We start from the raw sequence: 27,842 nt of genomic DNA on the forward strand, positions 1-27,842 counted from the left end.
TGCTGAGATCGTAGGGGAGTGAAACCTAGGAAGTGGTTCACTCAGAGTCCGCTTCGTAGGAACGAGACCGGACAATGAGTGAAGTGAGGTGTGTGCTTATATAGTGAATGGGAGTGATTGGGTGCAGCTGTGCGTGGTTAATACTCAGGTGAAGGTGCTCGGTGCGTGATGTTGGTGGAAGAGCCTGGCCAATCCGTGACATTACCCCCCTCCCCAGGGCCCGCTCCTGAGGGCCTGAACCTCCGACGTCGTGGTGGTCTACCTCGTCCTCGAGGTGCTGGAAATTCTGGGTGATTGGAGTGGAACTCTTCCATAAGTGCGGGATCTAGTATATCGGATCTGGAGACCCATGACCTCTCTTCTGGACCGTATCCTTCCCAGTCGACGAGGTATTCAAGCTGACCACCACGACGCCGGGACCGTAGGATGTCCTTGACTTGGTAGATGGCCCCTTCTTCTAACATCAGGGGGGGAGGAGGTTCCTCTTCATGGCCAGGCTCTGTGGAGGGAATCAGAGGATCGTGAAAGGGTTTTAGAAGGGACACGTGGAATGTGGGGTGGATTCTGTACTGTGGTGGTAACTGTAATTTGTATGTGACGGGGTTGACCTGTTCCAGAATGGTGAAGGGACCAACAAATCTGGGACTTAATTTTCGGGAGGGCAGTCGCAACCGGATATCTCTGGTGGAGAGCCAGACCTTTTGTCCTGGAGTATAGATGGGGCCTGGAATCCTCCTCTTATCAGATACCTCCTTTGTTCTGCGTACTGCCCTTTGGAGATGGTGATGAGCATCGTCCCAGACTCTCTCGCTCTCCCGGAACCAGTAATCCACTGCGGGGACATCAGATGGTGCGCCATCCCAGGGGAAGAGTGGAGGTTGGAACCCTAGGATGCACTGGAATGGCGTGAGTCCGGTGGTAGGTTGCCGCAGGGAATTCTGGGCGTATTCCGCCCAGCCCAGAAACTGGCTCCAGGAGTTTTGGTGACCGTGACAGAAGGTCCGGAGGAACCGCCCCACTTCCTGAATTTTCCTCTCGGTCTGGCCGTTGGTTTGGGGGTGATAGCCAGACGAGAGGCTTACGGTCACACCTAGGAGTCTGAAGAATGCTCTCCATAGTCTGGAGATGAATTGGGGTCCTCGATCCGAGACTATATCTTCTGGTAACCCAAAATTTCGAAAGACGTGGTTGAACAGGTTTTCGGCGGTCTCCAGGGCTGTGGGTATACCTTTCAAAGGAATCAAACGACAGAATTTAGAGAATCGATCTATGATGACTAGAATGCAGGTGTTACCTTCAGACAATGGGAGGTCTGTCATGAAGTCAACTCCTAGGTGTGACCAGGGGCGGTTTGGGATGGGCAAGGGATGGAGTTTACCAGCAGGTAGATGGCGAGGACTCTTCGCCATAGCGCATTCTCTGCAGCCTTGGACGTATCTTCTCACATCCCTCGCCATGTTCGGCCACCAAAAGCGTTGGGATAGCAGCGAGAGGGTGTTGTTGGCCCCAGGATGTCCTGTGCCCAGAGATGTATGGCTGGAATGAATGAGATCTACCCGTTGGTTTTCAGGGATGAAGCGTCGATTGGGGGGACAGCCCGGCGGAGTTCTGGATTCTGGAGTGGCGTTTACTGTAGGAGCGGACCATTGGATGGGACAGATAGTGATCTGATCGGGAAGGATCTTGGCCGGTGTCTCAATAATTTCATGCTGGTCGTGAATTCTGGAAAGTGCGTCTGCTCTGATGTTCTTTGAACCTGGTCGATATGAGATAGAGAACTGAAATCTGGAGAAGAACAATGACCAACGGGCTTGACGAGGACAGAGTCTTTTAGCATCTTTTAGGTATTGGAGATTTTTATGATCTGTGATCACCTGGAACGAATGTTTGGCCCCCTCCAACCAGTGTCGCCACTCCTCCAGGGCGAGCTTGATGGCCAGAAGTTCTCGATTTCCGATGTCATAGTTCCTTTCCGCCGGGCTGAGCTTCCGGGAGAAATAGGCACATGGATGGAGTAATGAAGGAGTACCGTGGTACTGGGACAGGATGGCTCCCACTCCGGTGGTCGATGCATCCACTTCGACCACAAACGGCAAGTCAGGATCAGGATGAGTCAGCAGTGGGGCTTGAGTGAAGGATTCTTTTAGGTTTTGGAAGGCTGCGGCGGCTTCGGGAGGCCAGGGTAGTGCTTTGGGTTTATTTTTCAACAGGTTGGTGAGCGGAGCGGTGATGAGACTGTAATTCTGGATGAAACGTCGGTAGAAATTAGCAAATCCTAGGAAACGTTGGAGTTCCTTTATGGTCTTTGGTTCGGGCCAGGAGATGACGGAAGTGACCTTCCCCTCGTCCATACGAACCCCTCTTTGATCGATGATGTACCCCAAGAACTGAACAGATGGTGAATGGAAGGAGCATTTTTCAGCCTTGAGGTACAGGCGGTGTTTCCTGAGGGTTTCAGGACCTCCGCAACGTGGTGGCGATGTTCGGCCTCACTCCGGGAGTAAATCAGGATATCATCTATGTATACAATGACGAAGAGATGAAGGAACTCCCGGAGAACTTCGTGGATGAAGTTTTGGAATACGGAGGGGGCGTTAACCAGACCATAGGGCATGACCAGGTACTCGTAGTGTCCAGTAGGGGTCACAAACCCAGTCTTCCACTCGTCCCCCTCACGTATTCTCACCAGGTTATAGGCGCTGCGGAGGTCCAACTTGGTGAAAATTTTGGCGGATCTGAGTTGTTCCAGGGCCGCAGGGACGAGAGGAAGGGGATACCGGAACTTGACTGTACCTTGATTTAGGGTTCTGTAATCGATACATGGCCGCAGCCCTCCATCCTTCTTAGCCACGAAGAAGAAACTTGAGGCAGCAGGTGACGTGGATGGACGGATATACCCCTGACTCAGAGCCTCATGGATGTACTCCTCCATTGCCTTGGTCTCCGGAAGGGACAACGGGTAGATCCTACCTCTGGGCATAGGAGCATCTGGAAGCAGGTCTATGGCGCAGTCCCATGGCCGATGTGGAGGTAGCTGGGAAGCTCTCTTGGGGCAAAATACATCCTCGTATGAGGAGTAGATCTTCGGGATCTGAATGGATATTTTCTCGACAGGACTTTCGACAGACGTGACGTAGACGGTAAGGGGTCTTTGAATTTGTAAGGGTAGATCGGGAAAACAGCTGGATCTGCATTCTTCTCCCCATCTCTTAATCTCTCCTGTGCCCCAAGAGAGGATGGGATCGTGCTTCACCAGCCACGGGCGCCCTAAGATGATATCCATCGATGCACCCTCCAGAACCAGAAATTGAATCTCCTCTTTGTGGAGCAGTCCTACTTGGAGATTGACGGGTTCACATTTTCGATGGATACGTGCCTGAGAATGGATATCGTTGGTTATGGGTTGAATCTGGTAGACGTGCGTCGAGGCTTCGGTGTTAAGCTGTAGTCGGCGACAGAGGGCGTGCGAGATGAAATTTCCTGCTGACCCGGAGTCGATGAGGGCTGTGACTGAAACTGAGACAGAAGGGGTAGTTAACTGGACATTAGTGGTGAGAGGATGCATCTTTTCAATGGGAGAACTGAACAAACTCACCACAGAGCGTGTTGGACGAATGGGACAGTCCAGCCTGACATGTCCTTTGGCACCACAGTACATGCACAGACCCCGGGTCAGCCTCCTCTGTCGCTCGGTGATTGTGAGTCTACCAGATTCTATGATCATGGGCTCTGGTTCTGGAGGAACGGCTGGCTCTGGCGAACGGAGGAGTGCTTGTGATACCGGTGGAGGATCATGCTGGTAGACCCTCAGACGATCGGAACAGCGCAGAGAGTGTTGGATGAACTTCTCCAATCCCATCGTGTCGTCGAGGGCGGCCAGCTGTAACCGGAGGCTGGGCTCTAGTCCGAGCCGGTAGGTTGTGAGGAGAGATCGCTCATTCCACCCGCTAGCAGCAGCCAGAGTTCGGAACCTGAGAGCATAATCCTGAGTGGACATGGCTCCCTGTTTGAGATGGTATAACTGTTCTCCAGCTGCTACTTCGGCATCCGCGCGACCAAAAACCTCCTTGAAATATTGGGTGAATGACTGAATGGAATTTGTTACCGGCCCAGACTGTTGCCAGATGGTTTCAGCCCACCGAAGAGCCGACCCAGAGAGAAGGGAGATGATGAATGCGATTTTGGACCGATCTGTAGGGTATAACTCGGGTTGCATAGTGAATACCAGAGAACATTGTAGGAGAAATCCATTGCACTCCTCCGCCCGCCAGAGTAGGGCGCTGGTCGAGCCATGGGACTGGATGAGTGGGTGGACGGTGAAGAAGTGCTCGGTGCTGGTGGTGCTTCGGGAAGTGGAGCAGATGGTAGTAGCACTCTCTTCAATGAATCCACCAACTCCTGAAGGGGATCGTGAGTGCTCATGCTGTTGGTAGTTGATGGTCCGGTCTTCTGTTACGGAAGCAGACGGACAAACAAGGGGAGTAAGTATAAATGAGGTTTATTACAACAGCAGAGTAATTTGGATAATGATTGAGAGTTGAAATGGAGTTTGGATGAACTGATGATTCTCTTTGCCAGGTGGGATGATAGACACAGAAGGATGACCGAATGCACACACCAGAGGACTTGCGGGGAAGACAGACTGACGAGACACACAACGTTGACAGGACAACTGGAACACTGGACAGACTGGAATGAAAACAGAGATAAGGTAAGTATATTTGCTGAGATCGTAGGGGAGTGAAACCTAGGAAGTGGTTCACTCAGAGTCCGCTTCGTAGGAACGAGACCGGACAATGAGTGAAGTGAGGTGTGTGCTTATATAGTGAATGGGAGTGATTGGGTGCAGCTGTGCGTGGTTAATACTCAGGTGAAGGTGCTCGGTGCGTGATGTTGGTGGAAGAGCCTGGCCAATCCGTGACATCAGTGATGTTTTTTAAACTACTTTGGTCTCTTTTCTAAAGCACACTTTAGCAAAAACTATTTTCCGCCTGCATTAAACCAATTTAAAATGAGAAACATGAAGAAAAGCATTGTTTTGTGCTCATTTGGCATGTGAACTCTCTTGTTCTCGTTTCTATTTCGTGTGTAATTTGTGGAAACACCTTAGGGATAGTTATGAAGCAATTAATGCTCCCATATTTGGGAGATTCTCACACACCGGTTTATGTTAGACGTGTGAAATGTACTGTAATTGTGTGTGTGTGATGCTCCTCTGATAACACAAGCTGATCACAAACCACCCGGAACGCGAAAGCCCGACTGTTCCCAACACTTCCAAATCAATCAAAGCTGCAGAAAAGTGCACGCTTTATTGCATATTTTTATTTTAAAGTTTATGACAATTTACTAAATCTCACTGCACATTCATTAACTGAAGAATAAGACACAATAGACATGAAAAATAATGAAAATGACTGTGAGATTGTCTGACGGATTCAGAATTAAGAACAATTAAGTTAGACCGTAAGAGAAATGCTGGGTTCCACACTATCGATTTGTGTTGGGACAACATGAAGGAATCAAGTTCACTCATTAGTTCTTACAAATTTAAGTAGACATAAAACAGATAAGTTTTCCCCTAAAAAACGTCAAGAATTGTGTTGCTTCTGCTCGATTTAAATAAGCAATTTGAACAGTGTTAAATAACATCATGTAATATTAGTTTATTTTAGTATAGTGTGTGTGTTATTGTGTTCTTTAGGTGTATCTTAGAGCCTGATACAAATTCCAATAAACTATACCTTAAATTTAACATATAACATATTGAAAATGTCTGTTTGTTAATGTTTTGATGGAAATTGTGTGTTTGGCTGCTAAAATCTTGTGTTTTCACCGCTGTGTTTGTTAAAAGCTGATAGTTTAGCACCTGATTTTGAGTGTTTGGTATCAGAGGATAAGAAGGGCATGACATGTACACGGTAATCTTAATGTAGTATTTATGTTCAGTCAGACGTTACTTATGCTAAGCTGATGATGTGCCGGTCATTCAACCCGCTGAACATACGAACACATGCTCACGTTTCATCTTATACCATACACACACACACACACGCACACACACACACACACACACGCGCACACACACACACACACACACACACACACACACACACACACTTTTAACTACAGTTTATACAACATGGACCGATGCTGAAGGAAATCGAGTGTGTGTTTGAGATATTCACTGTATGCAAGTGTGTGGGTGCAGTAATAGCCTCAATAGGTTGTACATTTTTGATCTAAAAGCTGCAGTATTTCACTCACACATTTGATTTATGCGTTATTTGGTAGATGAGATTAAGAGTTGAGTTTTTGTTATCTTGTCGTATGTTTTATTTATATAAAACAACATTAGATTCTATATTTTAATAGATTTACTTACACTGCAAAACATGCTGCATTAGATTTTAGTTTCAAGTCCAAATGTCTAATAATTCTTAAATAAAGAAGCATTTTCTAGATCAGCACAGAATATTGTCTTGTTTTCTGAAATAATTTGTCAAAATTAAGTGAATTTTCCCCCTTTGGCAGATTATTTAGCTTGTTTTAGGGAAATTACTTCAATTTGACTCAATATTTCTCCAAATGACTTTATTTTTTGCTTGTCTAGTAAATGCTTCTTGATTTAAGAGCTGTTAGATATTTGGACTAGAAACAAGACCAAAACTTGCATATTTTTTGCAGTGTAGGAGTTTCAAACACTGGACAGGTATTTAATAAGTCAGGAAATGTGGATAATTGAATGTATCTACTGCTAAAAGCAAATATATTCAACATTGGCTCATTCTGAAAATCTAGCCCTGTATACATTTCTGGAGATCACGAATGTTGTAGCCAGAGGAACATACTGTATTGCTGCATTTCATCTTTAAAACGAACGCTACGGGGAGGTGCACTCTCAGAAATAAAGGCAAGTGAGCTGTCACTGCGGTGGTACCTTTTCAAAAGGTACAAATTTGTACCTAAAAGGTCCATATTAATACCTCAAGGGTACATATTAGTACCTAAAAACATTAAGAGGAACACTTTTGTACTTTTTAGGTACTAATATGTACCCTTGAGGTATTAATATGGACCTTTTATGTACAAATTTGTACCTTTTGAAAAGGTACCACCGCAGTGACAGCTTTAAATTAAACATGTGAAACAGAAATGTATAAATATAAGTAGAAACAAAAACTAGAAGGATAAATGCTGTGTAAGCAATATATAATAGAAATTGTAATTGTTTTATAATAGAATAAAATAAAGTAGAACTTACAAAGTAGAACGTCTTAATATAATACAAGTGAAAAAGTATGTAGTACACTACCTGACAAAAGTCTTGTGGTGGATCTCAGTTGTAAGAGCAGCAGATAATAACTGGACTTCTAGTTGATGATGTGTAAAAGTGTCAGAAGGTGGATTTCTTTGCTGAATCATCTGTTGATCTGCATCAATCATCACCAATACTGCAGAAGACCTACTTGAATCCACATAGACCAAGATTCTCGCTGAAATCAGTCAAGTTTGGTGAAGGAGAAATCATGGTTTGGGGTTACATTCAGTATGGGGGCGTGCGAGAGAGCTGCAGAGTGGATGATCAACATCAACAGCCTGAGGTATCAAGACATTTGTGCTGCCCATTACATTACAAACCACAGGAGAGGGCCAATTCTCCAGCAGGATAGCGCTCCTTCTCATACTTCAGCCTCCACATCAAAGCTCCTGAAAGCAAAGAAGGTCAAGGTGCTCCAGGATTGGCCAGCCCAGTCACCAGACATGAACATTATTGAGCACGTCTGGGGTAAGATGAAGGAGGAGGCGTTGAAGATGAACACAAAGACTCTTGATGAACTCTGGGATTCTTGCAAGAAGGCTTTCTTCACCATTCCAGATGACTTTATTAATCAGTGATTTGAGTCATGTCAGAGATGTATGGATGCAGTCCTCCAAGCTCATGATGGAGTCAGACACAATATTCATTCTGTTTCCACTGCAGCATGAGCACATATTCTATACTGGACATTATTGAAGGTTCAGTGAGCAGACTTTAGTCTAAGCAGAGTCAGACCTTACTGTCCTAATCAAATCATTAATAATCAAGACATGATCAGATTATATTGTGCTCAAATAAGCCTCATCTAGAGGCCTTTACCTTTCATATAAGACACTTCTGATACCAGATCATCAACTAGAAGTCGAGTTATTATTTGTGTTCCTAAAACTTGGATAGGCCACAAGACTTTTGTCAGGGAGTGTAGAAAATAATAAATTTAGTGCGAGGAGAAACTTATAAAGGTGCAGTTAAATAATAAAAAGATAAGAATGAGAAGATATTAATGAATCTAAAGTAGATATCTAAACATTTTTCAACACAAAAATCAATACAACATGTAGAAAGATGAAAAGCAAACCAACAAGTAGAAAGATGTAAAAACTAAACAAATATAAAACAGATATAAAAATACAACTAGCATATGTGTAACAAGTATAAACTAGTAAAATGTATTATTTTATGATAGCAGAAATGGATAAATATAAGTATGAACTGGTATAAAAAGTAGAAGCATCCATGTAGAAACTATATATATATGAGCAATTCCAAGCAGATGTCAACCTTGCCATAAAATAAAATGTTTTCACCAAAATATTGAAACTCTATGTTTTTCTCTGTTTTTAGTGTAGGCTTGTATTTTACACTCCTGTGCTCAAAAGTGTCTCTGTCAACGTTTTCAAAGAATTATATTTCATTTACCAAAATCACACAAGTGGCTATTTTTACATCTTTCACATCCATAACGAAAGCTTTTTCCTCATAAATGCAAAAAAGTCAAACAAAATAAATCAATCATGTTTGTTCTATAGAGAGACAACTTTTATTCTTTAGATAATGCTGCGGCCAGAATTCTGACCAGAACCAGGAAATCAGAGCACATCACAGCTGTCCTCAGGTCTCTACACTGGCTCCCAGTAACTTTCAGAATAGAGTTTAAAGTATTATTACTGCTCTATAATTCACTAAATGGCCTCAATACATTACAGATATGCTCACTGAACACAAACCTAACAGATCACTCAGATCTTTAGGATCATCTAAACTAGAAATTCCAAGTGTTCAGTCAGAGCAGGGTGAATCAGCTACTAACAGCGCCCCCTGCTGCTGGAATCAGCTTCCAGAAATGATCAGATGTGCTCCAACATTAGGCACATTCACATCAAGACTGAACACACATCTGTTTAGCTGTGCCTTTACTGAATGAGCACTGTGCTACTGTGTTATTATGTTTTTCTCTTCTTTTATAACACATTTGATCTCTTTTTATGCTTATTTATTAATTTTTTTAACCATTTTTATTATTTGTTTCTTTTATTCCTGTTTGTGTAAAGCACTTTGAGTTGCCACTGTGTATGAAATGTGCTATAGAAATAAACTTGCCTTGCCTTGCCTAGATTAGCATTGTCTATCTTTTGGGTTGTGCAGTTTAATTCACAGAATTTCTACAAAGTATGTCTTATACTGTAAACTCGCAGACTTTTTGGGTCACATCCATAACACATGCTTATTTCCCCCATTTAAAGCCTAAAGTTGTTTACAGATGGATATTTTTATGATCCCATAACTCTGTGGTCTGTTGTTTTGGAAAATATAAACAGATATTTCAACATAATGTTAATATAATTGATGAATTTTTACTGCAAATGTCACATCATAACGCTGGAACTGCTCATATATATATATTGAATTATAGAAAATAGATTTCGCTACTAAATATGAGTAAAATAGTTGGAATCACTGTATATTACGATTGTGCTTAGATTACTTTGATGCATGTAAACCTTTAAAACTGTTTCCCATTTAAATCTACTAATGTCATACTGGACTTTTAGGAGCTGCAGTTATTTAAGGCTGGATAAAGCCTTTCCTTACTTTTATGAGAATTAAAATAAGCAAACGATCAAAAGAAGGTGCAAATCTTTGAGACTGACTAGCTTAGCGATGCAGAATTAGCTTGGGTGTACCAGGCGGAGCCGCCGGACTTGAAAAGTGAAAACATCAAGCTCAGATGAGTTTGTCTAAGGACTGATCGGCCCCTAATTAGCCAAGTGACCTTTGATCTTTTCAGAAATAAGTACAGGATCAGGTTTAGGAGGCAGACAAAGGCAAGAACACACACCGAACGCTAATTCAGCAAAGAATGCCTGTAATTAGGAGCGCCGTCTCATTCCAGTGCATATTTAGCACTGGGAAGAGGGAAAATAAGCTGGAAAAGTAGGATCATTTTCACTATCGGCTATTCACAATCGTACAAAAAGAAAAATAAAACATAATAAACCCCACAGCTTATGGATTTGACTTTTGGAGTCACCCAACGCTGAGCTCTTCAATGTTTAGTTCATGCTAGTGTGTGAATTAGTGTGGTTTTGCCATTGTACTGTAATCTAATCTCATAATATCAGTTTGCTCCATCATTTCTCATGAGGACAAGTGTCACTGAGGTTCAGGAGATTGATGGAGAATCAGAGTTTCAAGTTAATGAGAACTATGTCAGATCTCCTCACACAAGACATTGCAGAGCAACCATAGGCTTTTCTACCCTTTCATCCATCTGTCTTTACAACTCTCGCAGAGATTCAGTAGAGTGATTACTATGTATTTGGTAATGTTGGTGTGTTTAGTCTTGGCAGCATAGATATACCCATGGATTTTATTGAGAGAGGAGCTTTATGTGCTTTAGGAAGGCTGAAAAACAGCGTAGATTGATTCGGCGGAGTCCATCAGATCCTTCAGAGGTGCTGCCAGGATGATGGAAGCTTTCAGCGGTGCTTACAACTGAGCCGAGCCCAGTTTGATGAGCTGTTGTCCGGTGTCAGTAGAAGTATTTCCCCTCGGGATACCAACAACAGGCACTACGTCATAGTCATGCCCAAACTAGAGCAAGCTCCTGATTGGTTAATGCAGCGCGAATATTCGCTAAAGTTCAGATTTTACAACTCAAGCGAACTGCGCGATTCGCACATCAAACTCGCAAAACGCTCAATTCGTGCACATCGCGTCATTGACACCGCCTCATTCACACGAATCATGCTGCAGCATGTCTTTTTGCGTCTTTGCATTGACGTTAAAGGGCACCTATGGTAAAAAATCTACTTTTCAAGCTGTTTGGACAGACATATGTGCATGTATGGTGTATAGAGCGTCATATTGGGGTGATATAAGCACACCCAGTGCTTTTTTTTCAATTTAACCACATAAAAAACGGTGGACCAATTGGAGCGGTTTTCAAACCGACCGCAACTTTACGTAGGAGAGCGGTCCCCCCGCCCACCAATATTGATTGACAGGCGCGTCATCATATCCTCAGTTTGTTGATTCACGTCCGCCATTTTCAGCGTGAGTCGAAGCGATATCACTAAAGGAACACGCTAGCTCTATTTTTAGATGCAAGGCTCATTGGGCTCAACACAAGATCAATATTCTCCACATTATCGCTCTAATCGGAATTATTGGTTGTATCTTTAGGTAGGTTTGCAAACATGTGTACTTCTCATTGAGTCTACCTTATACTTCAGCCGTTTGCATTTCTCGCGATCCCAGAAGCTCCCTGTGATCTTAACTAGCATGCGTTTTACAATTCTAAACATCGGTTTCTATCAGGGTACACTCAAGTCGACGGCTGGGCGCCGCGGACCGCTGCAGAAACCTGTTTAGAATTCAAAAATGCGTGGTGCGACGATTCGGGACACTTCATGTCTCTGCCGCGCCACAGAGAGTGTCTGGTGTGCCGTGTCGCGGCTTCGAGCGGCGCATCCGGTGCCTCAGTCAAAGTTAATTCAGTGTGCGTGGTTATTAGTTTCTGTGTTCAAGCTCAGCACTTGAAACTAGCACACAGTTGGCTGTAAAACTGTACAAAGACACAAATGATTTTGTACTCTCTGCTTGGTCTGTGTCAGAGTCGTACATGTACGACTGAATGCTGAACCTCTCACTCTAGCTCCTTCTCTGTCTGCCTGTCAGACTCTGTTGCAAACGCAGAGCAGGTGAGCTCATGACTCCGCCCCCTTGTTACGTTAGCGGGAAGCCAAAACTAATTTACATGTGAAGCAACACACCCCTAAATCAGCGAGCTGTGGACACGCCCCCAACATGACACTTTTTAACACATTATAATAAACAAATCTGAATTGTGTTTTAAACTGAACCTAAACTGGCACACTCAGAAGAGCCATAATATTAATATTAAATCATAAAAAAGAGGTCAACTATGGGCCCTTTAACATGTAAATCACTCAAGCTTGATGCTTCATCTGCATCTGGTATGAACGCACCATGACAAAACTAACATTTATTACTTTGTAAAGTCATTTTGACAACAATTTGCATTCACTCAAGTGCTATAGAATTAATAAACGAGTAGTCCAGTCTAGAAATGACAAGGGCCTGGATAAGAAGTCTTTCTGATGTTGTGCAGTGCTGTCTTTGCAGTGTGGTATTTAAAGATCATTTCGAGATTCATGACTGAACCTGAGAGGATAACTGTTGATGATTCTATTTGGATAGTAAAATTACGTTATGATGAAATGTGCTTAAAATGGGCTGGCAGCTTGATATAATGTAATAAACAGTAGAAAGCAGTAATCTGGTAACACGATGGTCGGGGTCAGACTAATAAACAGCAGAGCACGTAAACAAAACAAAGCCATGTGCTCACACGAAGACACAAGAACACTCAGCCAATGAGAACACTCACAAGCTGTATGTTCATATAACACAAGACAATTATTAGTAGGACACACTGCAAAGCTACATATTTAACCAAACAAGATGAGCCAAATTAAGACAATAAACCACACACCACTAGATTTGACCCGTTTATCAGCAAGATGTTTTTTTTAATGCTGTTTAATTTCTATAAGCATGCTAGTTTTAATGACATATCTAATAACTGATTTGTTTTGTCTTTTGACATGATGACAGCACATAATATTTATTAATACAGTGTAGGTTTGAGTAATTTTGCAAGGCACATTTTATTCAGCTTAAAGTGACATTTAAAGGCTTAACTAGGTTAATTATGGTAATTAGGCAAGTCATTGTATAACAAGGGTTTGTTCTGGAGAAAGTCAATTAATATTGAGCTTAAGACCTCCAGAAGAACAACAAATATTATAGGAAACACTGTGAATATTTCCTTGCTCTGTTAAACATCATTTGGAAATTGTGTGAAAAAGTATACAAATTGCACAGGGGGTGAATAATTCTGCCCTCAAAATGCCCTTAAAATCAGGTCTTTACTTTATCCGTTTTTTCTTTGACCCATGTATAATTTGCGTTTTACTACTGAATAAAAAACACATCCATAGACCACAAATATGATCTTACCAACCGATCAAAGAGAGTCTTGTCCGTGTTCAGCGAAGGCTGTTTTATCTGCAGCTGAAAAGCCCAAACAATGCGTCTCATTCTTGGAGCCTCTGCATTGGGAAGGATGTTCTTGTGACAGTATCTTGCCAGCGGCGTAGACCACCACACAAGACAAGCAAAGACCAGACGAAGAAGACAAATCTTTGTTCAGTGCATTCTGACCTCTAAGTAGTTCAAGCGTGCTCTCTATCAAAAAGAGATCGGGAAGCCATCACCCGCCGGCGACAATATTTTCTCCTATAGTTCAGGGCTGCGTTTCTCAAAACCTTCTTAAGCTGTACCTTAGGATTAATATGTGTTTTCTGGAGCTGTCCTAGTTAAGTATACCCTCTTTAAGACATACCTTCATAAGGTCAGTCTGTAAAAGGTACAGTTGAAGCCAGAATTATTCACCCACCTGTGAATTTTCCTTTATAAGTATCTCTCAAATATTTGATGAATTTCTCTCAGTATTTCCTCTAATATTTGTTCTTCTGGAGAAAGTCTTATTTGTTTTATTTCAGCTAGAATAAAAGCAGTTTTTAATAGTTTTAAAGCCATTTTAACCTCAATATTATTAGCCCCCTTCAGCAATATTAGTGTTGGATTGTCTCCAGAACAAACCACTGTTATACAATGACTTGCCTAATTACCCTAACTTTACCCTAATTACCCTAGTGAAGCCTTTAAATGTCACTTTAAGCTGAATACTAGTGTCTTGAAGAATATCTAGTCTAATATTATGTGCTGTCATCATGACAAAGATGAAGAAATCAGGGAAACGTATTGTTAGAGCATTTATTCATGCATCTACATTAACAACATACTAAAACATAATACTCGTGTGCAAAAACCAACCCAGACTCATTCTGAAAGCGTACCTCCACGGATGTTTCTGGAGACCACGAAATACGTCCTGGCGGCACGTTTTTCTGCAGTATTTGTTTTCGCGAATCCGCCAGAGGGCGCTGTGTACGCTTTTTGAGATCTCACATTTCCCTCGCCAGTGCCATTCGCGCCTGCTCTTCACGCCTAAACCCACCTGAGGCCGCTGTCGACTCACTTTTGGACAGACTTTCTGACTGAGCGAACGATCGATTGACCCACACTCCCTCTTCCCTAAACTCAACCAATTTTATCGATTGATCCACCCACCCACTTCCCTAAACCCAACCAACACGTTTCAAAAGCAATCCAGAAAAATAAAAGCCCTCGTCTGACTCTTTTTTACCACATCCTCACGCTGCTATTCACTTGTTTATTTTATATTTCGGATTCTGTTTTTGTCTTACCTGATTTTTGGAACCACTCTTCACCGGACTCGAACCCCCGTCTTCATGGTCAACTCCTCTCTGCATGTCATATCCGCCGACGGACGTGGTGCGCTAACGGGACAAACTGGTTACAGCCAGAATGCCGTCCATACGGAGGTAATCGGTCAGCTCGTAAGCGTGAAAAGGAACGGTGTCACACCGCCCCGTAGCGTTCGTTTAAAGAAATGAAATGCAGCCATACGTACCTCACCCTACGTAATTCGCTGTCTCCAGGAACATCCGCAGGGCTACGCTTTTACAATGAGCCTGTGTTGGCTAAAACATGTCGGAAACATGTCAGTTCACGCTAGTAGTTTGTGTTTAAGGTATGTTAGCAATGTGTTAACATGTACTAAAAGTCCTTTCTTCTCACTTTACGTTAAACATAGGTCACACAGCCATCTCTTTTCCGTTCTTCCCAACATTCAGGCCAGGCATGTACTGACAAACTTTGCTATCAAGTTAAATACTGGAACACAAAAGTTTGGCTTGATGCTCCGTTCATTGAAAGTTTAGGTTGTCTGAGAATGTCAAGTACACACACACACACACACACACACACGCACGCACGCACGCACGCACGCACGCACACGCACGCACGCACGCACGCACGCACGCACGCACGCACGCACGCACGCACGCACGCACGCACGCACACACACACACACACACACACACACACACACACACACATTTGCATGTCAAGATGTGTCGCTCCAGGCTTGACGTCAATCACAAGGTAACCCATGTGACACCCGCTGTAATCAAACCTGATGAGACACCTCTGAATGTGTACCTGCAGATTTAGGTATGTGCAGACAACTTCATCTCATGTTCCAGAACAGTTTTCTTTTGTTGAACATTAAGTTATTAAAGTACATTTAACTCTCAGTTGTACCTATTATCACTATAAAGAACATTATGTAACACTGCAGTTAAATATAAAGCTATATCAAAAGTGAAGTAGTCACCATTTGACCACAACATAAGATATTTTGAAGAATGCTCTGATTTTCTGTGCCTCTGTTTATGCAGTATTGATGAAAGTGGCAGTAAAATTAATATTCTAAAATATTATTACAGTTTAAAACTGTTTTTATAATCTTATATATTAAAATGTGATTGGATTCTGTGTGATTAGTGTTTAGTTTCCTCTAGAAATCATTTAAATTACATTATTTGAGGCATTTCTTATTACTTTTAGTGTTGAAAATAGTTGTCCTGCTTACATTCTTTTAATAGAAGTTAATAGAAATGATTTTTGATACACCATTAATAAATGTTTTTACAGCACACAGCTGATCAATATAATGCATACTTACTGAATTAATATACACATTTAAGTTAACATTTAATATTTGTGTTAGATAACTTATTATAGCAGAACTTCTAATTGTTTAAAGCAGGGATTCTCAACTAGTGGGCCTGCAGGTGGGCCGTGAGATGAACACTCAGTGCTACACTATACTTTTTGGATTTCATTATTAATATCGAAGTAATGGACCTTCTCATGTTCAGTGATTTATTACTTCAAGCTCAGTGCAAAAACATCCTCATGAATGCGTCTGCGACTAATACATGTACTGTAATTTAGTTGTCCAAATGAATGTCCTGTGAGTGTTTTATAACGGACGCAATACAGGATAATCTAGCGAGTCTCAGTGGTGTTTCTACCATAGGCTGTATATGAGCTTCAGAAGCGCTCTGGCGGAGCTGTTCACTGCTCCAGTCGGTGACTTCCTAATAATATCCAGCTGCAAACCCAACCGCCATCCAGTCGACGCGTTTCAACAGATTTAGAGTGTTTCAATGTATTTTACATTTGTCTGCATATTTTTCAATAGTAGATATTTATTGGTATATATATTTAATAGGTGTTTAATAGTAGATATTTAGTCAGTACAATTTAAAGCAGAAGCTAGTCCTTTGCAATCTCCCTGTTGACCTGTGGATCTCTTTGAATCTGTTTTAAAAATAAATAAACAAATAAAATTAAATATATGTATATATATATATATATATATATATATATATATATATATATATATATATATATATATATATATATATATATATATATATATATATATATATATATATATAATGCTGAAGAAACAAGAAAATAATAAAAGGCCCAACGAATGTATATGTTTATTTGTTAATAAATAAATGTTTAAATGAGCACACACATTTCGAAGTGAAAAAGGTTGAGAACTCCTGGTTTAAAGAGCTAATACTTTGTTTTTTCAGTATCATGCAATTTGTGAAATTGCTGAGCAAAAAAATTATAATATATATGAGCAATATAACACTCGTAGCAGTGCAATATTGCTGTATATCGGCACTGCTGGGAGGCGTGCGTTGGCTTGAGGCAGCAGGCCGAGTGCCTTAGTGCCCCAGTAGTGCAGATATACAGCCATATTGCACTGCTACGAGTGTTATATTGTGTTTATACAACAGTTCGATGGCATAATCATGTGTATACAAAGAAAATCAAATGTGGAGAGTCTCAAAAATCCTTTTGTATAAGGATCTACTTTCTTCCACCATTCGTTGACATCTGCAGTTTACTGTCAGAACGGCAGAAACTGCTGCTCATTCACCAACATCACTGTAGAGCTAGTGTTTGAATGATTTTCTAGCGTAATGTCTAAAGTGATGACAGAACAGCTGATTTTGCTCACAGTTTAAGATTATAAGGCTGAACAGCATGAAATGCCATCAGTCTACAGAGATTTCCCAGTGTTTCTCTGCTGCAATCAGGAGATCACAATAATTAACCCTGAAAAAGCCAAAGCAAACACTAGCAGATTACTGTGGTATAAATACAGCACTACATACAAGAGAGAGAGATTGTCACTCACCGGTTCTATAATGATTTAATCAGCTGTAGTTTGAAATTTACACTGAGCTTTCCTGCCTTTAAGGTCTTATTATGTGATCTCAGACACCATCCTGTGGTGGAAAATCAACTGTGAATTTCTTTGCTCTGCTCAGTGTGACAGGATGATGACTGCCAACGTGCTGAATCTGAAATGATAAATATTTAAAATAGGCACTATCTTTATAAATAAACTGCACAGTTGCAATCTAAACAACTACATTCTCACATAAAAAAGCCTTAAAATTACATTATGTTGTCCAACAGAGAAAATATTTGTCCATCTGAGGTGAGGGTATTCCTCTGCTTATCATGTGGGCGGAGTAATACACAAGGGTGAAGAGGCAGTATGAGTGCTGGTATTGACAGAACTGTTGTGTGTGTGTGTGTGTATATATATATATATATATATATATATATATATATATATATGTCTGTGTGTGTGTATATATATATATATATATATATATATATATATATATATAGCTAATGCCTGAACAGCTTGAGATGAGAGATTGCTCGACTTATTTAGACTATGTAAGTCTGATTTTAGTGGTAATTTCTAGAATTGTTTTATGTTTTTATTTTTAGAAAATGCTTTTAGACATGCTTCTGTTAGATATGAATCAAATATAATCTCCACAGAGCCTTTGTGTACTGTAATACCAATGTGTTTGCTAAAGAAAAGTGATTAGTTAAATCTACAGTCCTATTTCTACAGCCTTTTTTCTGTAGATTGGCAGTGTTGCTATGAGGTGAACGTTGGGTTTCGTCATGCATGCTTAATTGTTCCTCAGAGAACAGCTGGAAAAGTGTCAGAAAGTGTCCAGGATCACACGTGTTTCGTCAGGCTGTGACGCCACTAGCGCTGAGGTTTGGATTACTCTGAAAAAAAAAAAGCTCTTGTCTGCTGTAAATAGGATGGAGGTGGGAGACGATTGCTGCAGAAAGACTCCATTGTTTTTTAGCTGACACTGACGTCAGAGGCGCTCTGTAAAAGCAGAAGGCATATTTTAACATGCAATGGCACAGCACTGGTTTTGAGAAGCGCTCAATGGGCAAAGCTAATCAGTCATTCACCGCTTTTTAGACTCGGCCAGCTGCGTTCCCTATTGGTCAAGTCAATGTAATAGATACAGTTGAAGTCAGGATTATTATCCCTCCTGAATTATTCACTCCCTGTATATTTTCTTCCAACACATTTCTAAACATAATAGTTTGTTCTGGAGACAATCCAACACTAATATTGCTGAAGGGGGCTAATAATATTGAGCTTAAAATGGCTTTAAAACTATTAAAAACTGCTTTTATTCTAGCCCAAATAAAACAAATAAGACTTTCTCCAGAAGAAAACAGGGTAACACTTTATTTTGATAGTCCATTTGAGTATTAGTAAACAGACATTTAACTGACTATAAGAAACTTTTCAAGTACATGTCAACTTGCTCTAACCTCAACCTAACAGTCTACTAATAATCTAATGGGAATTAGTTGCAATGTAACTTAAATTCACCAAACGAATCATCAAAATAAAGTGTGACCGAAAAAATATTAGTGGAAATACTGTTAAAAAAATCTGTTCAACACCATTTGGGAAATATTTGGGGGGAAAAAACAATCACAGGAGGTCGAATACTGTTGACTTTTCATATTTTTTTCATTTTCATATTAGAGGATTTGCTGAGGAGTATCCAAACACAATCATTTATGCCATGAGAAATGATGTAACGCTTACACTAAAACTATGATCTGTATTGTAGTTCTCTGTTTGTCATGGTTTGATTTGTGAAAGGCGAGGTTAAAGGTCATGTTGTTTTCATTTCAGGACACTTGAGAAATGAATAATTCTGAATAAATGAATAATTCTGCTCTAAATAGAACCACAGTCAGACAAAATTAAAGCGATGATTGATTCAATGAACAAACTGTGATCTTGGGTTTATTGGAACATGGACTTCCATGTTTTGATAGAATATTGTCACTGAAAATATCTCAATATGCCAGTTTTTCCCTCACTATCCATCAATCCATCTATAAAATCTATGATTGTGGCATTCACCATATAGAAATCTGTAATTTTGAGTATTTTGCCATTTAACGCTTTCTGGAGGCTCTTGAAGTCTCCATGAGGTGTGAGTGTTTTTACCACAGTATCTTGCTTTCCTGTGACTAGTGCAATCAATCTCTCAATACATTTTTTTTTTTGCTACTGGAGCCAACGTCAAATCAAATATAACATTTGTTGAATTTTCTGCTCACATTTTCCTAATTTTGACAGTAGCTGCGTTTCCGTCCACCTATTTGTATGCACATTTTGGAATATTGCATAAAAAACCCTGGATGGAAACACCAAGATGCGCATAATAAAATGTTGCACACAGCTGAGTGGGATAAACTTTTTATCCGATAAGAAAAAATGTGCTTAAACTATGATAGAAACTGAAAAACTGAATAATAACTTTACTGAATAATAAAAATAACATTTACTGGTAAAAATAAATAAATAATTGAATTTAAAAAAATGTATTGAATATAATAATACAATTACTCAATAGATTCCAGCATGTGCATCAAAAAAGTCATGTGATTTTGCTTCAACAGATCACGCAAAAACAGAAATGGCAGAAAGTGACAGGTATGTTTGGGTAGGCGATGAGGTCCAAACATTTTTAAATGCTATATATGAGAAAGAAGTGATGATCAGAGACGATTCTAAAAGAATATGACAAAACGTGGACTATTTTGCGTAATAAATGGAAAAAGCTTAAGCAAAAATACAAGGCTGAAAAGAGAAAACTCCCATTTATTATGTACAAAAAAGGACTTCTAATGCATCCGCTTGATATTTGGCACCATCAGCACTGTATATTGGCACTGCTGGGAGGCGTGCGTTGGCTTGAGGCAGCAGGCCGAGTGCCTTAGTGCCCCAGTAGTGCAGATATACAGCCATATTCATTCACCAACACCACTTTAGAGCTAGTGTTTGAATGATTCTCTAGTGTAATGTCTAAAGTGATGACAGAACAGCTGATTTTGTTCTCATTTTAAGATGATAAGGTTAAGGAAGTGACGATTTTTTTCTCTTTGACTCATTGGATGGAAACGTTGCCTAATTCGCATATTTTTTATGCCATGCACATTCCAGTTTAATTCGCATCTTTGGATGGAAACATGACCAGTTTGAACATCAGAGAAGCACAGAAGTGAGAAACGTGCATCCTGTGATTTTTGTCTTTGCTTGTTTCTCAGGTTCAGACTCATCTTGAAAACCCCACCAAGTATCACATCCAGCAGGCTCAGCGGCAGCAGGTGAAGGCGTATCTGTCCACCACTCTGGGAGGAAAGCAGGCGGTGAGTTTGCCGTGTCCCAGCCAGGCCTCTGATCACGGGGGAATGCCTCCGGGGCCGGGAAACAGCGCCCCCAACAGTCCCATGGCATTACTGACCCTCAATCCCAACTGCGAGAAAGAGGTGAGAACACCGACACTAGATATTGCACAGTATATTGCAAAATTATCGTTATTGTGATGATAGTATATGCACTAGTATCTCAGATGTGGGAGAAGTTACACTTTTTTGATACATTGGTTGTTTATCTAACCTTGACCAATCAGAAGGAGCCTTAGTATCTTAAGCGTCATCTCCTTAGTAGCTGCTCTTCTGCTATTGGCTAGAAGCTGAACACAGAGCTGAAAATAAACACTAGTGGGCGGAGTCAAGACGAGAGAGAAAATGACAACAGCCAGAAGTCAGAAGATCTGTACATCAGGTTTTAAACACTAAGGGCTCTATTTTAACCATCCAGGCGCAAAGTCTGCAGCGCATGGCGCAAATGCATTAAGGGCATGTCCGAATCCACTTTTGCTATTTTAAGGATGATCAAATACGCTCTGCATCCCGGCACATGGTCTAACAGGGTTGAGCTTATTCTCTTCATGAGTTCTGGGTGTGTTCTGAGCAGAGCGTGCATTAAACCAATCAGAGTCTCGTCTCCCATTCCCTTTGAGAGTCAGTTGCGTCACTACATGGTGCATTTGCTATTTACATGGCGGAGTTTATCAGTGTAAAAACTGAACTTAAACAGAGCATCTGCAGCATGAGGATAAAGAACAAGCCTCCTCCATTCAGCCTCTTTACTTTCTCTTTACTTTACTTTTACTCTTTACTCCTTTACTTTGCTGGAAGAGTATGTCTGGAACAAAATATAAAACATTCAAAGTATTTTAAATAGCCACTTAAGAGCTAAAATGTGCCGTCCACGTATGAGGACACTCAAGCCCTAAGAGGTTAAATAGTAAATCCATTTGTGTCACTATGTGGACTCATGGGTGTCTATAAAGGAGGTGTGTTAAGGTGCATTGTTGGCGCATTACTATCATAGACTGTAAAATATATGGACGTAGCATCCGTGACGTCACCCATAGGTTTCTGAAGAGCGCAAAAGAAGCTACAAGTAGGCGTGGCCAACCGTTGCCATTTTGTTCGCGCGTCATCGCACCCACGGCGGGATACCAAAAAAGGGCAAAGAGGCGGAGAGTGGGCGGAGCTACAGACGCCTGCTGGCATTTTGCTTGGACCTGGTTTAGACAGAGCTTACTTTGGGAGAAACGCTTGATACTCTATTACCTGCGACTCGCTTGTGTTTTGACCACATGTGCTTGGCTGTACACTATATCAATAAAGTGTTTAGACTTTTAAAAACACTGTAGTAACACATTGAGCCACTAAACATTGTTCTTATGACATTTTTCAAGGAGGAAATACGTCCAAACACTTCAATTATAGTCTGTGTTAGTAAATCCAAGACTATTGATGAAATCCAGCATAACACTGTATGATAACGCTTCATATGACTGTTTTATAGCCTACAGCTAATCAATCTGTCAGATTCTGGAGGGCATTACAGCTCTAAAGAACATTATAAATGATAAATGATCTTAAATAAAACAAATACATTTATAGAGATGGTATACAAGTATATATTTACTCACCAGGGAAACGGAGGCCACCTGAATGGTTTGTGAGCACAATTAAGTGCACACAGCATCCCATATCATCTGATAATTGTAGGAAATAATCCCAAAAGGCAATTGACTGTGTAAAGAAACATTAACCAACACAAAAATGCGATGTATATGCCGAGTTTATCGGCTAATTAGCCGTAATCAGCTCATGAGGTGACGAGACAGCGAGCAGCGAGACCTAGCTGTCACTCAAGTGGCCACGCCCTTAATTATGCAGACTTAATACAACTTAATAAAACGAAATGGATGAGTTACAAAAAAAATTCACCCCCCTCACAGTTGTCATGGAGGTTAATCATGGCTATATGCACCAAAGCCATCTTTTGTACCAGGCTGTAAGCATGTTTTTATCAGCTGTAAAAATGGCCAATTTCCCATTGCAGTCAGAAATGACCTGGACTTCCTGGAGCCAGCCCCCCAAAGCGAGTCGATGAATTGCAGTTTTAGTTACTTCCGTATTGCCTTCCCGAGGGAAAGCGGGAGATTGCCCCTTGGTTGCTATTTTGAGGAACCGAAATAGACCGCACCACTGACCAACTAAAACAGAGCTCGAAATTCCAGCGCAGTGTGTTAGTTATGCACATATGCTGGTAAAACGTGGCTAATAAAAATAGCGCTTTTCTAAGGTTTTGATATATCATAAGAAATATCGTTAAACTCAACAACAGTGTTGAATATTTTCTCAGCTCTACTACACGAGGATATAATATCCTATAATGTGTTTTGTGTTGCATGGGTATATTTGGGTCTTATTATATCTATGCTTCTTTTTGGCCAAAAATCATGAGAATAATAAGTAAAGGTCATGTTCCATGTAGATATTTCCTACTGTAAACAGTAAAAAACTCAAAATATGCATTGTTTATCAATATATCCTGACCTCAATCTTCAATGCAGAAGTGCGCTTGCTTTTGTGATTGTTTTAGAACTTCCGATTCAGTTTCCTATGGGAGAAATGACTAGGAATAATAAACGGCAGAAAACCCTCAAACTGCTCGCTCTACAAACAAGTGTGTCCATGAATATACAAACAACGCAGAATAATATAATAAGAAATATCAGTATAGGTGGCGCTGTGGGTTCCATCACAGCTAGAAGATCACTAGTTCGAGTCCCGGCTGGGTCAGTTGCCATTTCTGTGTGGAGTTTGCATGTTCCCCTCGTGCTAGCGTGATTCCCAGTGATGGATTGCAGCTGGAAGGGCATCCGCTGCATAAAACGTGCTGGATAAGTTGTCGGTTCATTCCGCTGTGGCGACCCCTGATTAATAAAGAGACTAAGCCGAAAGGAAAATGAATGAATGAAATATCAGTATCATGCAGCATAACGAGCGGTTATTAACGTCCAGAAATCAATGAAAGTGAATGATAGTGGAAGTCTCGAGCCAAAAAGGTCAAGAATAAGATCAACAGATCAACTAAATCCAATCAGATGAATGAATGATGTGTAAATAGGCAGCGGGATCATAAAGACGTCTTATTATCTGCTCATCATCATCATCCTGCAGCTTCACTTCAGTGTGAAACAGCTGCTGTAGACTGCGTCATGATCGCACACGCACACACTTACACACACACACAGACCGACCGAAGTGTTAATAGATCCGACAGAGTTTGAGAGCAGCTCAGAGGAACACACAGCTCTAGCGCAGGATCTAGAGATGGATGGATGGGATGGTGTTTTTGACAGTTGAGTGATGCGCTGCTGACTGAACACTGCTTCTGATTCACAACAGATGGACGATGTCATCGACGACATCATTGGTTTGGAATCAAGTTACAGTGATGACATCATGGGACTGTCGCTGGACCCCGGACTTCAGATGGCCAACACGGTATTGACAATTTTACAGACACTTCTGTATATATGTGTGTATGTGTGAGTAGATATGTACAGTGCGGGAAATAAGTATTGAACACGTCCCCATTTTACTCAGAAAACATATTTCTAAATGAGATGTTGACTTGAAATTTTCACAGGATGTTGGTAACAACAAAAGACATCCAAATATACTGGTAGAAAGTATTGAACACATGAAGAAAGGAAGGTGTAGTTCAGCAGTGAACGCCCAGACAGCAGCTGAAATCTCTCAGTAGGTCTTCAGCACTCCTCATGCCCTTCCTCAGCTTCAGTTCAACATCTACATTAGCAGGAGGATCAAACCAGGGTGGACATTTCAGCAAGACAATGATCCAAAACACAGCAGAGGAGACTCTCAGATCAATCAAATAAAAAAGAAAGTAGTGATTTCTAGATTGACATTGACTTGTATTTGATTGCAGACAATACCACAGACATTATTTAATGTGTTCCTCATGATTTTCCATGTTTGTTTATAAATAAACACATATTCCAATTTTTTGCGCTATTTAAGACAGGTCGGGGCTGCAGGCAGGCCAGTCAAGTACCTGTATCCTCTTCATCCGCAGCAGGACTTCGTAATGTGTGCAGAATGTGGTTTTGCTTAGTCTTCTTAAAATATGAATGGGCGTCCCAATAGTCAAAAACGCCGATGGAGTATACACTAACCTGCGCAGTATTCAGACACAAGATGGCGCCAAACAGTTTAAAACTGTGGTGAAGACAGACAAGCATGTAAACATGAATGTGAATATATTCACTGATGGTCAAGGTGATCTGAAGTTCCCGAATGAGTCTGTGTTATTTAGCGGTTGTTATCTCAAAATAATATACATTGGAATGTCTTAACCAACCAATCAGAATCGAGTATTGTAGACAGACATGTAATAATGTTAATGTAATTACTAACATTAATAAACAATGAGGGCGCCACAGTGGCGCAGTGCGTAGCACGATCGCCTCACAGCAAGAAGATCGCTGGTTCGAGCCTCGGCTGGGTCAGTTGGTGTTTCTGTGTGGAGTTTGCATGTTCTCTCCGTGTTGGTGTGGGTTTCCTCTGGGTGCTCCGGTTTCCCCCATAAGTCAGCTAAATTGTTGCCAACCTTATCTAATGAATGCAGTAATGCACGTCTAATGACCCATTCCTGATGTCAAATTTAATCTGCAACTGTTATCACACATTGTTTTTCATGTGCTTTCTAAGATCTTAACAGTTACAATTCAGAATTTTTAATGCTAAGTCAAAACATGCTGATGACGCTGTGTAGCTGAAATCCATCTGCTGGTGTGTGTGTTTTGACAGATCCCGGTGTCGGCGAATCTGTTGGACATGTACAGTAACCCCGGTCTGCCTCCTCCAGGAATCTCCATCAGTAACTCGTGTCCTGCTAACATGACCAGCATTAAAAGGGAATTCTCTGGTGAGTGTCTTGGGTTGGTCAGCGCCAGTCTGCAGAATCTCAGGCCATGATTTTGATCTGGGTTTTACCATCTAAAGTTAGGTCTCCTTTTGACATTCTCATCACTGTAAGTCATTTTACTGTAACTACTGTACAACACAGCAACCCTGAGGCTCATTCTTAATGCATGGTTTCAGCTATGTTTCTGCAGAACCTGAAATATATTGCTCACAGTATGTTATGCCTCACTTTTCTTAAGAAATCTCCACAAGTGGGCGTACTTTTATTGTAGGTACGTGATACTGGCGACTGTCAGATCTGAAATTTGTGTCGTCTTGTACGTTTTGCTGCGCTTTTCTTAAGAAATCTCCACCGTAGGCCATTGCTTTATGTAAGTTTTGCTCCTCTTTTCTCAAGAAATGTCCACAAGAGGGTGTTTTTTTGTGTGTGTTTCTGCAAAACCTGAAATATGTTGCTGATGGAAGGTTTTGCTGCACCTTTCTTGAGAAATGTTTACACATGGGTGTTGCTTTATGTACATTTCATTGCACTTTTCTTAAGAAATGTCCACAAGAGGGCGTTGTTTTTGTGTGTGTGTTTCTGCAAAACCTGAAATATGTTGCTTCTGGCACCTTGTGTTGGCGTGGGGGTTTCCTCTGGGTGCAAAGACATGCGGTATAGATGAATTGGGTGAGCTAAATTGTCAGTAGTGTATTAGTGTATGAGTGTGAATGAATGTGTATGGGTGTTTCCCAGTGATGGGTTGCCGCTGGAAGGGCATCCGCTGCGTAAAACATGCTGGGTAATTGGCAGTTCATTCCGCTGTGGCGACCCCAGATTAATAAAGGGACTAAGCCAAAAAGAAAATGAATGAATGAATGTTGCTTCTGGTGGGCTAGTGGCTCAATGGTTAGCGCTGTCGCCTCACAGCAAGAAGGTCGCTGGTTCAAGCCCCGACTGGGTCAGTGTGTTTCTGTGTGGAGTTTGCCTGTTCTCCCAGCGTTGACGTGGGTTTCCTTCGGGTGTTCTGGTTTACCCCACAGTCCAAACGCATGCGCAATAGGGGAATTTTTGTGTGTGTGAGAGTGCATGGGTGTGTCCCAGCACTGGGTTGCGGCATCCACAGTGTGAAACATGTGCTGGATAAGTTGGCGGTTCATTCCGCTGTGGTGACCCCTGATTAATAAAGGGACTAAGCTGAAGGAAAATGAATGAATGGATATTGCTGCTGGTAGGTTTTGCAGCACTTTTCTTCAGGAATGTCCACCAGAGGGCGATGTTTTATGCACATTTTGATGCACTTTTGAACCAACCTGTTTTTTTGTATTGTATTTGTTTCTGCAAAAATCTGAAATATGTTGCCCCTGGTATGTTTTGCTGCACTATTTGTACAAAAAGTCCAAAAGATAATGCGGTTTTTGGGTGTTTCAGCGAAATCAGAAATATGTGGCTCCTGGTAGGTGCAATAATGTGCACTTTTCTTTTAGAAGGTCTACAAGCGGGCATTGTTTTTTTCTAAGTTACTGCACTCCTCTTATGAAATGTGCACAAAAGGGTGCCATTTTTTGTATGTTACATTAGTTTTCTATTGAAAAGTTCACAAATGGTCGTTGGGTCTCATTCACTAATAAGGGAAGTTTCACAAACTAATTTCGAGAGGAGCACGTGATGTGATCGACTACAGCTGATCTACATTCTCATCAGATCATTCTAAAACTACTATAAATATCCTGCTTAAACTTCATTCAATATCTTCGTTTTTGGAGAGGGGTCTGGCTGCAGACTCGGTGCAGTGCAATCTGAGCTGCATCCAATGCATTTTAATGGGCTCATCTAACCCCACCCCTAACCCTACCCCTCACGGTGACGTCACTCGCTCCATTTGAGTGCATTGTGTCTGACATTGCATCGCTGAGTGATTTGTAAAGCAGATGCTTTGGATGCTGTGCTTCTTGTCAGCTTTATTAAATATGAATG

At 41.1% G+C, this 27,842-nt stretch overlaps 1 protein-coding gene across 2 annotated transcripts in view; it reads left to right on the forward strand.

Moving 5' to 3' along the window:
• The window catches only part of mitfb (melanocyte inducing transcription factor b), a 74,605-nt gene that overhangs the window by 35,127 nt on the left and 11,636 nt on the right, over positions 1–27,842 (forward strand). For both annotated transcript variants that reach the window (XM_056449657.1, XM_056449658.1), the window contains exons 3-5: positions 20,831–21,052; positions 24,341–24,439; positions 25,769–25,886. In XM_056449657.1, coding sequence (XP_056305632.1) covers positions 20,831–21,052; positions 24,341–24,439; positions 25,769–25,886 — 439 coding nt within the window. The remainder of the gene's footprint in view (positions 1–20,830; positions 21,053–24,340; positions 24,440–25,768; positions 25,887–27,842) is intronic.

This window comes from Danio aesculapii, chromosome 23, assembly GCF_903798145.1.
Source record: "Danio aesculapii chromosome 23, fDanAes4.1, whole genome shotgun sequence".
NCBI lineage: Eukaryota > Metazoa > Chordata > Actinopteri > Cypriniformes > Danionidae > Danio > Danio aesculapii.